Source organism: Polypterus senegalus, chromosome 7 (assembly GCF_016835505.1).
Source record: "Polypterus senegalus isolate Bchr_013 chromosome 7, ASM1683550v1, whole genome shotgun sequence".
In the NCBI taxonomy this organism is placed as follows: domain Eukaryota; kingdom Metazoa; phylum Chordata; class Cladistia; order Polypteriformes; family Polypteridae; genus Polypterus; species Polypterus senegalus.
Window position 1 is genome coordinate 19,679,309 of NC_053160.1, and position 13,439 is coordinate 19,692,747.

A 13,439-nucleotide genomic window follows, 5' to 3' on the forward strand; every position below is an offset into this window, starting at 1 on the left:
TAGATGGGTTTTTCTTTGAATTGAAGGAAGTGATTGAACAAAGATTAACAGCTGGAAACTTGAAGGTCAAAGGCAATAAATATTTAATACAGTAAGTCCCCTACATATGAACGAGCTCCATTCAGAGAGGGCGTTCGCAAGTCCAGTAAAGTTAGCCTAGGCACCCAACGAACCCAATGCAACCCTCAACTCTTATAGAAAACATGTATGTGTACAGCTATTTGTACATAAGAAAGTGCTTTAAAAAGTTAATATTTGTATTATTTGTTACAGAAATCGAGTGCATTTTTACAACAAATAACTGAAAGTTATTTTTTATTCCCATTATTTTCCATCAGCTGATCTCGGTACAGTAGACTTGCTTACCGCTAGCAGACCTAACATATCTCTCTCTCCTCAACTCTTATTGAGCTCATGTTATTTGTACTGTACATACCGTACAAATAGCTTATAAAAGTTCATATTTTTACTGTGAGATTTTTGAGACCCTAAAAGAGGCTTTAGGGAGCAATACTTCTTGCTTTCCACCTACAACTTTAAAACCTTCAAAAAACACTTTTTAGTGAGTTTCAGATCCTGCAATTGTGAAATTGCCTACGAAACAAATGTTATTGTAACTTTAATAAAACTTTACAAATCAAAACTTGGCTGTTTCATTCATCAGTACATACCATGGAAGGCGTGTGTGGTAATTACCTGTGGCTGGATGCTCCTCCACATGTTTATGGCAGTGGACCATAATTCAATCACAAAACATTTGGGGTGGTGTAGGAGTACAGACCCCTAAATATCCTTATATATAATTTCTTACTATCAATATGTATGGTGTTCACGTCAATACCCCGTATGTATGGTGTTCGAGTCAATACCTCGACTCAATACAAGTTAGAAGCATTCAATGGGACTCTGCCTCTGTAGTTAGAACATAACGTGGCACATGCGGACGCAGTATTGCATGATTGGCTAAGAATGTTCGAATGCTTCAGTGATGCCACTGGACGGCCGAGTATAGTAAGTCGGTGTTGGTTCGAGCAGATAACAGTAAGTTTGGTTGGTTTTTGTAACATTGGTTTGGTGGGGTGTACTTTCCAGGACTAACATCGTCAACTGACTTAAACCCTTCGACAGCTCCGGAACCGTAAGTAATTTAGAACGTATCGCCATTTGCTTAGTATGTGAAAATCTATCTTTGGGCAGTTCGGTTTTGGCATCCATCCTTCTGACATCTATTGGTCATTACTGAGAAATGATGGCTGAGTTATAACAATGGTCATTGTTTAAATTTTAGCCGATCTCAGATCTAAAATGACCACGCTAAAATAATTATTACTCCGACTCTGATTAGAGTCGTAAAATACGGTTTGTTTTGAAAATTTGTTTGCTGGAAAAAATCAAATGAGGTGCACCGAAGAGCTGAGTTCACGTCTCGCAGCCCCGTTGAAACAGGAAGCTCTTCATTACATCGGTCGAAAAGGTCTATTTTAAGTACAAATCAGTGCCATGAGAACAAAATCATTTCAAGGACTTAAAAAACAAACAATTCTTTGCAGAGAAAGTATGGATTTCACAAACATAGAATTTGTAGCCCGATTCGATCGGGCTCCCAGTCGCTAGTTAGTAAATAAGGGTGACAGATCTTTGAATGCGCAAGAAATACGGGCATTGCAAGTTCTGTATGTGTTCTGTGAATTACGCTTTGGAACGTTTAGATTCTTACATTTTTCATTTGGTGCCAAAGGGGCGTCTACAAAGTACTGAATTAGGGGCCGGATACTTATATAAATGAGAGATTTTAGTTTTAGAGTTTTAAAAAATTTGCAAACCTTTCTGAAAACATGTTTTCACTTTGTCATTATGGGTTATTGCAGTAGTTCTCAAGCTGTGGGGTGGGCCCCGGGAATTGCAAAGTAACAAACAGTGGGGCACGAAGATTTGAAAAAAAGAAAACAAGAATCAAAAATATGAAAAATACATCTATTGAAACCAAAAGAAATTAACTTAAACTACATTCTGATACTTGAAAAATAAATATAGAGTTAGATAAATGTCGGTAAAAGTTAAGTAGGTATAATAAAATATGCATCTATGATATATCATTAATTAAAAGAGAACAAATTGGTATTAGTGGGCTCCTTTCACTAAAAAACGTTAGGGGGACGGCGATTAAAACTGTTATGAAAACTCGGGTCGCAAATACTTAAAGGTTGAGAAACACGGGGTTATTGAGTGCAGATTGATGGTCAAAAATGGCAAATTTATTCATTTAAATTAATTCTTCTTCTTCTTCTTTTGGCTGCTCCCATTAGGGGTCGCCACAGTGGATCATCTTCTTCCATCTCTTCTTCTCCTCGTCATCTTGTTCTGTTACCCCCATCACCTTCATGTCCTCTCTCACCACATCCTCAAACCTTCTCTTAGGCCTTCCTCTTTTCCTCTTACCTGGCAGCTCTGTCCTTACCATCCTTCTCCCAATATACCCAGCATCTCTCCTCTGCACATGTCCAAACCAGTGCAATCTCGCCTCTCTTACTTTGTCTCCCAACTGTCAAACCTGAGCTGACCCTCTAATGTACTCATTTCTAATCCTGTCCATCCTCGGCACACCCAATGTAAATCTTAAATTAAATCTACAACACAATAAAGTCTGCGGTGGGCTGGCACCCTGCCCGGGGATTTATTCCCATCTTGTGCCCTGTGTTGGCTGGGACTGGCTCCAGCAGACACCTGTGACCCTGTGTTAGGATATAGCGAGTTGGACTGACTGACTGACACAGTGTGCAGAATGTGAAGGGATCTGAATACCTTTTGAATCCACTGTATATAAATATATACTCTGAGAAATTGTGTGAAAATGGGCTTATTAATGTTGTTTCTAATACCAAAACCACTGGAGGTCACTATGCTGCTCTCCCATCTTGGTACTGAGGGAGGACAGCTGTTTGGGGGACTCAGGCCTATACAATACCAGGACTTTGGCTGGTCACTGGGTAACCTGGAAGTGCTTGATATGGGCTACAAGGATTTAATGTTGTGCTGCGTTCCATTTGAAGTGGGAAGTGAACATTTTCAACTGGAATGCCCGCCGAAGTCAGATTTATTCCTCAGAAAGTTGGGAGAGTTTGCATCAACCCTGACCTTAAAATCCAAGATGGCTGCACTGTGCAATAACATCAAGTGAAAGCTGTAGTGTTACTGTATACTGTTTATTACCACCTCTGTCTCACTGAATCAGTTGTAGACACAGTAATGTTCATCTTCTATCTACGGACATGTTACTCTGGTGTTTGGATGCTCAAAATGCTACATAATGCATATTGATATCAACTGGTATTGCAAGCACAACATTGGTTTTCCTGGAGGCGCCCATATTGGTTTTCCAACTGTTTTACTGGAAAGCGATCAATTTATGTGTGACGTCATTCCCAGCTCCGACTTTTAAGGTAAATAGAATACAGCACTGGACCCAGGTTTAAAAGTCCTTCAGGCCTATGAGCTTGAAGTGGGAAGGCAGCAAGGAAGAGGAAGAAACGAAGGCCAGAGAAGCCAAGGAGAATAATTTGGAAAGAAGGTGAGATGACGAATGTTTATGGTAGTGAATATGTGGCCTTGAAGGCTGAGACTTTGCTGTATTACCCTTTTACTTCCTTGCTGTAACTGTTTCTTTGTCTAATATAAAATACTTTTCTGTTGTTACTTTGGATTATGTGTTAGTTATTTGCGTATAGGGACAATCCTAATGCCCACAATACATATATAGTAAGTATTTCTTGCTTAAAGTCAGGACCTTTGACCAATGAATGAAGAAGACAGCATTGTCTTAAATTTCAAAAGCGCAAGCCAAGTGTAAAAGGGCTTCTTGTTTGTAGCTAACTTTCATTTTCTGGCGTTATCAATTTAACAATATTTTAGAAAAAAATACATGTTTTGAACGTTGTAAGCATACAACTGGATGGCTTGACGCATGAATTATGCGACCCAAGTAACGTGAGGTTTTATTCATAGATATTTTTGATAACATTTGCTGCTGTTCAGTGCTACCATCACATATGCCTTTTCTAACAGAAACATGAGAATAAAAATTTTCTTGGCCATAATTTCAAACTACATGGTTTAAGTAACATAAAATTAAATTGGGTTGTGTTTCATTTAAGGAAATAGAAGTAAAGATTATTCCACACTTTGTAAACGAAAAGAAAGTTAAGGATGCAACATATTGGCTGTGTAACCTTCATCAGGTAAGTATTGTTTGCAAATTTTCAATGATGTTCATGTTTCCACATTTATGCTTTAAGTCGTGATTCGTTTCATATTTGCAATTATTTTATAGTGTGCATGGCTCATAAGCGAAAGTGTGATAACATGAATAATCCGAATGAACCTAGTGTGATATTTAATGTAAGGTACTGCATTCACAATCTGTTCTTTGTATTGTAATATTGTTACAATACTTTAGGAGATATTCAAAGAAGAGTCTCACTGTGCACATGGCAAGAAACTTAAACTTTGATTAAAGACGACATAAGGTGACATGCAAGTCTGTTTTATAACAAAATCAGCATGAAACACGCTGCAGCTCATGTGCAAGCTCAAGAACCTGCCGGCTAGAGTGCTGTGGAAGTCATTGTGCAATCACCCTACATGGAATACTTGCCTATCGTTGATATCATGCACACCAAAGAATGTGACCGTTTCATACTGTAATTATTTTAATTTTTTTTAAGTAATAAATAACTTTTCCAGTATGTCTGTGACGATGTGGGTTCTACTCCATGTTTCCCACTTCACTTTAGGGAGCCTCTTGAACCTGACACCGTTGGTAATGTAACAGGATGAGCTGGACGATGAGGACACTAAACGAAAGCAAGGGGAATGGTGCAAAGTGCAGAAGTGCGTTTATTTAAAAAAACACACAAGACCAAAAACAAAAGTGTCCAAATAAACTGCTGTGCTCCATACTTCATTAAATAAATAATCCATTAAAAACAGTTAAAATGCAATAAATAAATCCACAAAAATGAAGTTAAAACAATTGCTGGAAGCAATCCTTTGAAAACAAATCCCAGTGCCTTCCTTAGCTGGCCGCTCCCCTGCTTCTCCCATCCGGGCTCTGCACCAGGGGAGTCGCCCTACCTACAGCTGACCTTCTCCACGTCCAGTTGCCTTCTGTCCTCTGGCTTCGTACGGCAACTTTCCCGGATCGAGACTTGAGTTCCACCAATGGCCTGGGCGCTCACGCTGGGGTTCCAATCCCAAATGTCCGACTCCCGCTGTCTTCCCGGTCTTACGCGGCAAGCCGTCCTTGATTGTGGTCACGCCTGCTCCTCTGCAAAACTCAGCAGGAGTGACCCAATCCGTCTGCCCCGGGTGCTGGCTAAACACCCCACTAGGGCTCACTTCTCCCAGCTGCCTGTTCTTCTTACAGCGAGCCGGCTCTCGCTCTGCTCACTCACTCACACCGGCTCTCAGCTTCCAGCTTCCCTTTCTTCCTCCTCTATCCTCCGTTTTTTAGATCTTTTTTTTCTTTCTCCACACTTGCACTTCTCCTGTTTATAATGGGGACGTGGCACGGGCGATTAGCAGCTCCTGGCATTAATTACGGATATGGACGATTCCTCACCTGTGCACTTAAGTGAGGAAACGCCAACACCACGTCGCGTGAGAGGAGCGCTCCGGCCACACTACCATGCCCCCTCTTTATGCCGCAAGTGCGGCGATTGTTTATTTAAAACTGGCCTTTTCTTCTAAGCCACTGACCCACTATACCAAGTATCACAAAATTGTACAGCAATGTCTTTAGAAACTAAAATGCAATTTAAACTTAAATATAACTTGGACAAAAGAAATGCGACATAGTAGAATCATTGGGGTTAGCACCCAGCCATGATAGGGGCCAGCAAAGAGCCTGGAAGAGGTGGCAAGGAGAGAGAGCATTCACCTGGGTTTCCTCTGCTAAAATCAATTGGCCTTGGCACAAGGCTACCAATGCGTTCCCCTAAGGATCCTGACTTCGATTGGCTCATGGAGCTGGAAGTTGTGATTACAGATAGTTTTCCTACTCGAGATACAAGGTGGACTCGGTCCAATGAAAGTGCAGGCTGTAGACGAGGCCAATAAGAACATATGGGGTCACATAGAGGGAGCTCAGAAGAATCACAGTGGTGTTGGTATTGTTCCTCGGGAGCTGAAGAAGGAGATGTTAATGTTGCCCATAAAAACAACAATGCAAAACCCTATCCACCCCTGGTCATTGTTATACATATCCGTATTTCTTCTACCTCCGATAACAAAGTGAGTTATAATATACTACAGTTCTAGAAATCATCTGCTGCATTAAATGAGGTACTACTGTACTGTATATGCTGAAAAAGTGTTGATTATAAAAAATAAAGTATATTGCAAATTGACTAAGCAGACAAAAGAACAAAAGAAATAAATGAATAATAAAATTACCATCATTGACAAAAATGCATTTTTTTTTGGTAGGTGACCCAATGGAATCTGCAATGAAAACAAAAAAAAAATATATACTGTTGTACTGTACTTTACTCAATTCAAGGAAACCATATACATACACAATATTATACAGTATATACTGCCCGTGATTTGTTCCTGCCTTGCACCCTGTGTTGGCTGGGATTGGCTCCAGCAGACCCCCGTGACCCTGTGTTAGGATATAGCGGGTTGGATAATAGATGGATGGATATTATACAGTATATAAATACACACACACACACACACACACTTATACATTGTGCATTTTTAATCACTGAAATTTTATACCTATGAGGCTGCTAGGTGTAAAAAGCAAGGAGTGGCTTTTAAATTCAAGTTTACATAATCACACCTTGGTTAAATATTTGACTTAAAATAAAGTATAATAAAGATTGAGGCTTGAGATTGCCCAGCAGTCCTTTTTCTATCACACATATACAGTTCAGGGTCACAGAAGGCAGAGCTTATGCCAGCAGAGTTAGATGCATCTCAGAACAGAAACCAAACCTGGGCAGGATGCCAGTCTATTGCAGGGTACACTCAATTACACATGGCAAATGTAGCTTCTTCAATGACCCTGGTATACTGTACCCCACTTTGTGATTAAAACCAAAAGAAAAAGAAAGTAGAGACACACAGCAAGAAGGGCTTTAACTGGTTCCCCAATTTGGAATTATTTTTATATGCTTTAAGTTACACGGTATTAATCAATATAATTAGAAGGACAATCAGTTAGGATGACTAAGCTGCCTGGGCAAGCAAGATAAGATTTTGCAAGCTAGCTGTTGTGTAAAATGAAAAAGGGCACAGACTGAGCTGGGTGTGGATAACCTGCTAAGATAAAATAAGTAAAGGATCCATTCTAAAAAAAGGAACTGATGAAACTTTGAAATACGGTAACTTTAAGTCACATATGCTGGAGAATGTAAGGTCATAAATGGTGTAAGCAATACATTAACCAATTATTTCATATGTTAAAGCTGTATAATCATGAATCAGCTCACCTCATGTAGCCACTCTAAAATATAAAAATATATCAATCACTTTGTTTGGGGAGATACTCTGATTGGCTTTGCTATAAGGAGGTGCTCCTTCTTTGAAGTAAAACTAAAGGACCCAGTGAACAAGTCTGCTCCTGCCTGGTTCCCGACTCAAAGAGGGCGTGATTGAGGACAAGATTTCTTTCTTTATTAAATATCCAATTTATTTCTTCCATACCAACTCTTTTTACTCTGTTAACCTCCAGATTGTTTGACAAAGGTCTGCAAATACCTGCATTTGCTTATCTGCAAACAGAGTTCTTTGAACTTACAGTTTGGAAAAACCCTGAAATACCAAAAATAATAATTTAAGGCAACATCAATAAAATTACACTATTCACAAGTTTAAAAATTTGGTCAACCAGATGTGGTAATGCAGCCACATTTTAAAAGTTTTGCAGTGTAATACATGTGATTGTATTCCTTATACTTGTGGATGTTATGCTTTGCTAATGCAATCAAGCATGTGTAAGATCCATCTGCCTGCCCCTTAGTGCTGATATGATTACAGAAATATTGATCAATTACTGCTGAACAGTATTTTAAGTTTTTAAAAATCAGGTGTCATTCATGTTCTGACTATTCAGAACTGTCGGTGAATTAACATCAACCAGCCGTCTCATGACTACTGTCTTACAATGTCCAGCTGTAAAATATAAGGAGGTGACTTGCATCTCAAACAGATTCCAAAGAAATGCTATACTGAGTAAAAAAAATAAACATCAAGATCCCATCGGCTCACCACCTATGGGAGGGGCCAAGGAGGTTGGGTGCAGTGTGAGTTGGGTGGTGGCTGAGGGCAGGGACCTTGGCGGTTCGATCCTCGGCTACAGAAACTGGCTCTTGGGACGTGGAATGTCACCTCTCTGAAGGGGAAGGAGCCTGAGCTAGTGCGCGAGGTAGAGAGGTACCGGCTAGATATAGTTGGGCTCACCTCCACACACAGCTTGGACTCTGGAACCAATCTCCTTGAGAGGGGCTGGACTCTCTACCACTCTCGAGTTGCCCCCGGTGAGAGGCATACTTATTGCTCCCCGACTTGGAACTTGTTCATTGGGGTTTACCCCGGTGGATGAGAGGGTATCCTCACTCCACCTTTGGGGGGGCGGGTCCTAACTGTTGTTTGCGCATATGAGCCAAACAGCAGTTTGGAGTACCCACCCTTTTTGGAGTCTCTGGAGGGGGTGCTAGAGGGCATACCTTATGGGGACTCCGTCGTTCTACTGGGAGACTTCAGTGCTCACATGGGCAATGACAATGAGACCTGGAAGGGCATGATTGGGAGGAATGGCTCCTCCAATCTGAACCCGAGCGGTGTCTTGTTGTTGGACTTCTGTGCTTGTCACGGATTGTCCATAACGAACACCATGTTCAAGCATAGGGGTGTTTATATGTGCACTTGGCACCAGGACACCCAAGGCCTCAGTTCGATGATCGACTTTGTGGTCGTGTCGTCGGATTTGCGGCCACATGTCTTGGACACTCGGGTGAAGAGATGGGCGGAGCTGTCAACTGATCACCACCTGGTGGTGAGTTGGCTTCTTTGGTGGGGAAGATGCCGGTCAGACCTGGTAGGCCCAAACGTGTTGTGAGGGTCTCGTGGGAACGTCTGGCAGAGTCCCCTGACAGAAGTAGCTTCAACCCCCACCTCCGGCAGAACTTCGACCACATCCCGAGGGAGGTGGAGGACATTGAGTCTGAATGGGCCATGTTCCATGCCTCTATTGTTGTGGCGGCTGACCGGAGCTGTGGCCGTAAGGTGATCGGTGCCTGTCGTGGCGGCAATCCCCGAACTCGTTGGTGGACACCGGCGGTGAGGGATGCTGTCAAGCTGAAGAAGGAGTCCTATAGGACCTTTTGTCCTGTGGGTCTCTGGAGGCAGCTGATAGGTACCGGCAGGCCAAGCGGAATGCGGCTTCAGTGGTTGCTGAGGCAAAAACTTGGGCATGGGAGGAGTTTGGGGAGGCCATGGAGAACGACTTTCGGACGGCTTCGAGGAGATTCTGGTCCACCATCTGGTGTCTCAGGAGGGGGAAGCAGTGCAGTGTCAACACTGTATATGGTGGGGATGGTGCATTTTTGACCTCGACTCAGGAAGTTGTGGGTCGGTGGGGGGAGTACTTCGAAGACCTCCTCAATCCCACCAATATGCCTTCCAATGAGGAAGCAGAGCCTGGGGACTCTGAGGTGGGCTCTCCCATCTCTGGGACTGAAGTCACCGAGGTGGTCAAAAAACTCCTTGGTGGCAGGGCCCCGGGGGTGGATGAGATACGCCCGGAGTTCCTTAAGGCTCTGGATGTTGTAGGACTGTCTTGGTTGACACGTCTCTGCAACATCGCATGGACATCAGGGACAGTGCCTCTGGATTGGCAGACCGGGGTGGTGGTCCCCTCTTTAAAAAGGGGGACCGGAGGGTGTGTTCCAACTACAGAGGGATCACACTCCTCAGCCTCCCTGGAAAAGTCTATCCGGGGGTTCTGGAGAGGAAGGTCCATTAGATAGTCGAACCTCGGATTCAGGAGGGACAGTGTGGTTTTAGTCCTGGTCGCGAACAGTGGACCAGCTCTACACCCTTAGCAGGTCCTGGAGGGTGCATGGGAGTTTGCCCAACCAGTCTACATGTGTTTTGTGGACTTGGAAAAGGCGTTCGACCGTGTCCCTCGGGGAATCCTGTGGGGGGTGCTCCGAGAGTATGGGGTACCGGACCCCCTGATAAGAGCTGTTCGGTCCCTGTACAACCGGTGTCAGAGCTTGGTCCGCATTGCCAGCAGTAAGTCAAACCCGTTTCCAGTGAGAGTTGGACTCCGCCAGGGCTGCCCTTTGTCACCGATTCTGTTCATAACTTTTATGGACAGAATTTCTAGGCGCAGCCAGGGTGTTGAAGGGGTCCAGTTTGGTGGACTCAGGATTGGGTCACTGCTTTTTGCAGATGATGTTGTCCTGTTTGCTTCATCAGGCCGTGATCTTCAGCTCTCTCTGGATCGGTTCACAGCTGAGTGTGAAGCGGCTGGGATGAGAATCAGCACCTCCAAATCCGAGACCATGGTCCTCAGCCGGAAAAGGGTGGAGTGCCCTCTCAGGGTTGGGAGAGATCCTGCCCCAAGTGGAGGAATTCAAGTATCTAAGGGGTCTTGTTCACGAGTGAGGGAAGAATGGAGCGTGAGATCGACAGGTGGATCGGTGCGGCATCCGCAGTGATGCGGGCTCTGCATCGGTCTGTCATGGTGAAAAAGGAGCTGAGCCGTAAGGCAAAAATCTCAATTTACCAGTCGATCTACGCTCCTACCCTCACCTATGGTCATGAGCTATGGGTAGTGATGAAAGAACGAGATCGCGAATACAAGCGGCTGAAATGAGTTTCCTCCGCAGGGTGTCTGGGCTTTCCCTTAAAGATAGGGTGAGAAGCTCAGTCATCCGGGAGGGGCTCAGAGTAGAGCCGCTGCTCCTCCGCATTGAGAGGAGTCAGATGAGGTGGCTCGGGCATCTGATCAGGATGCCTCCTGGACGCCTCCCTGGTGAGGTGTTCCGGGCACGTCCAACCCAGGAAGACCCAGGACACACTGGAGGGGCTATGTGTCCCGGCTGGCCTGGAAATGCCTCTGGATTCCCCCGGAAGAGCTAGAAGAAGTGGCCGGGAGAGGAAAGTCTGGGCATCTCTGCTTAAGCTGCTGCCGAAGAGGATGGATGGGATGGAAGATCAAGATCAAGAATTTCAAGATTTGGCTTCTCTTCTTAGACCAGATGTGGACAGATCTGAGTGTCTGTCTAAAGTTAAGGTTAGCTTGTAAAGAGCAGGAAAAACAAGAAGTTGAAATGGTAAATAGCAGACTTAAAAAGGCGAATAAACAGGATAACAGAAAAACAAAAAATCAAAATAATATTCAAAATATACAGTACAGACACAGATGAAAATATCCTGTAATATAAATATCAGAATCACTTAGCCATTTTGGATGAGGAAAAAAATAAAAATGCTGCAAAAGTCGATGTTTTCAGTGTTATTAAAGCTGACACACATCATATGTTGTGCGCTGATCCAAAGTTAATTGAACGAGATGAGAGTACATGCTGGCATTTCTAACAGAAATGTATAAAATTTATGTTGGTCAAGATGGCACAGAAGACAATGTTGCCATTTATTCAACTGTATAATACATGAATGTCAGCTGTTCTGCCTTTTGTGCAGCTCCTGAATGTTTTAACTGTAATTCTGTCTCACAGTTCAGAAGCATGATGGAGGGCTGATTGGCAACACAAAATTGTGCTGGCATGTATGTTTGGCACCTTCAATGGACTAGAACTTCAGGTCTGGGAAAAAGCATCAAAAGGGAATATAAAATGGATTGTCATTTATCACGTCAGCTTCCAAAATGGTGAATGAATGTAAATGAAAGAAAAACACGAAAATTACAGAACATTTCCTAAAACACGTGCCTACAGTATATTCAACCATTTGTCAATTACTGAGGGGTAAACCAAAGCCTGTTGGAGTTTGGAAGGCTACATTAAATATTTACAATCTGCTATAAATGTTTCTGCTTTTACTTCAATTTTGCTATTAGTATCACTTTAAAAACAAACTTTTGAAAGTTACACATACTTACTCAGGGTTCCATCATGCTGGATGTTAAGTTCATAAACTCTGAAAGCCAAGATCGTTCCTTCTTCCACAGTGAGTTTATGCTCATAATTCACTGAAAATGCTGTTGACACCTAAACAGATCATAGTATTGAAGTTCAAGTTTATCTGCGTCTGTATACACTGCTCAGCCCCAACATTAAACCACTGACATGAAGCAAATGAGTATCTGCAAAATGAAAGGTCTTGTGGGTGTTCCTGGTATGTAGTGGTCAGTACCCAATGAAAGTGGTCTGATGAAACACAACTAGTGAACTGGCAATAGAGTCATGGGCACCCAAGGGTCAGTGATGCATGTGGGGAGTGAACTCTAGCCCGTCTGGTTATATCCCACAGAAGAGTTACTGCAGCACAAATTGCTTAAAAACGTAATGCTGGCCATGAGAGAAAGGTGTCACAATGCATTGCAGCTTGTTGAATAGTGGGCTGGGTAGCCACAGACTGGTCAAACTGCCCATGCTGACCACTGTCCATTGTTGAAAGCACCTACAATGTACACTTGAGCATCACAACTGGACTATGAGGCAATGGAAGAAGGTGGCCTGGATTTCTTTTAGATCATGTGGATGGCTGGGTGCGTGTGTGTCGTCACTGCGGAACAGATGGCAGCAAAATCCACTATGGAAAGAAGGCAAGCCAGCAGAGGCAATGTGATACTCTGGGCAATGTTCTGTAGGGAAACCTTGAATCCTGTCATTCATGTGGATGTTAACACATCACCACCTTCTTAAAGACTCATAGAACATGTACGCTCTGTCATGACAACAGTGTTCCCTGATGGCAATGGCCTGTGTCATTCAGAATACTGCCTCCTGCCACACTGCAAAACTCTTTTAGGAATGTTTTGAGGAATGTAACAAAGAAGTCAAGGTGTTGACTTGGCCTCCAAATTCCCCAGATCTCAATCTGATCAGGCGTCTCTGGGTTGTGCTGGAAAAACAAGTCGGATCCATGGAGACCCCACCTCGCAACTTACAAGGCAAAGGATCTTTTGCTAATGTCTTGGTGTTACATACAATTTCAGAGGTCTTGTGGGGTCCATGCCTCGATGTGTCAGAGCTGTTTTGGTGGCATGAGGAGGACCTACACATATTAGGCAGATGGTTTTAATGCTGTGGCTGATTGGTATGTATACTATGACTTATTTTTCAGTTGAAAACTCTGAGGGCATACTAGTGGGCATACCCCAGTGATATTTTCATTACAAAACCGAGAACTAGAACTAAAAATATTGTTTTTCGTTTTACAAGAACAAGAACTGAAATTAA

At 43.1% G+C, this 13,439-nt stretch overlaps 1 protein-coding gene across 2 annotated transcripts in view; it reads right to left on the reverse strand.

Annotated features, from left to right (window-relative positions):
* LOC120532376 overlaps positions 1-13,439 on the reverse strand; it is a 70,879-nt gene that overhangs the window by 11,309 nt on the left and 46,131 nt on the right. Inside the window, exons 5-6 of one of the 2 annotated variants that reach the window (XM_039758310.1) lie at positions 12,137-12,245; positions 6,451-6,498 (exon numbers count right to left, since the gene is read on the reverse strand). In XM_039758310.1, the coding sequence (XP_039614244.1) occupies positions 6,451-6,498; positions 12,137-12,245 (157 nt within the window). The remainder of the gene's footprint in view (positions 1-6,450; positions 6,499-12,136; positions 12,246-13,439) is intronic. The other variant, XM_039758311.1, reaches the window with a different exon arrangement.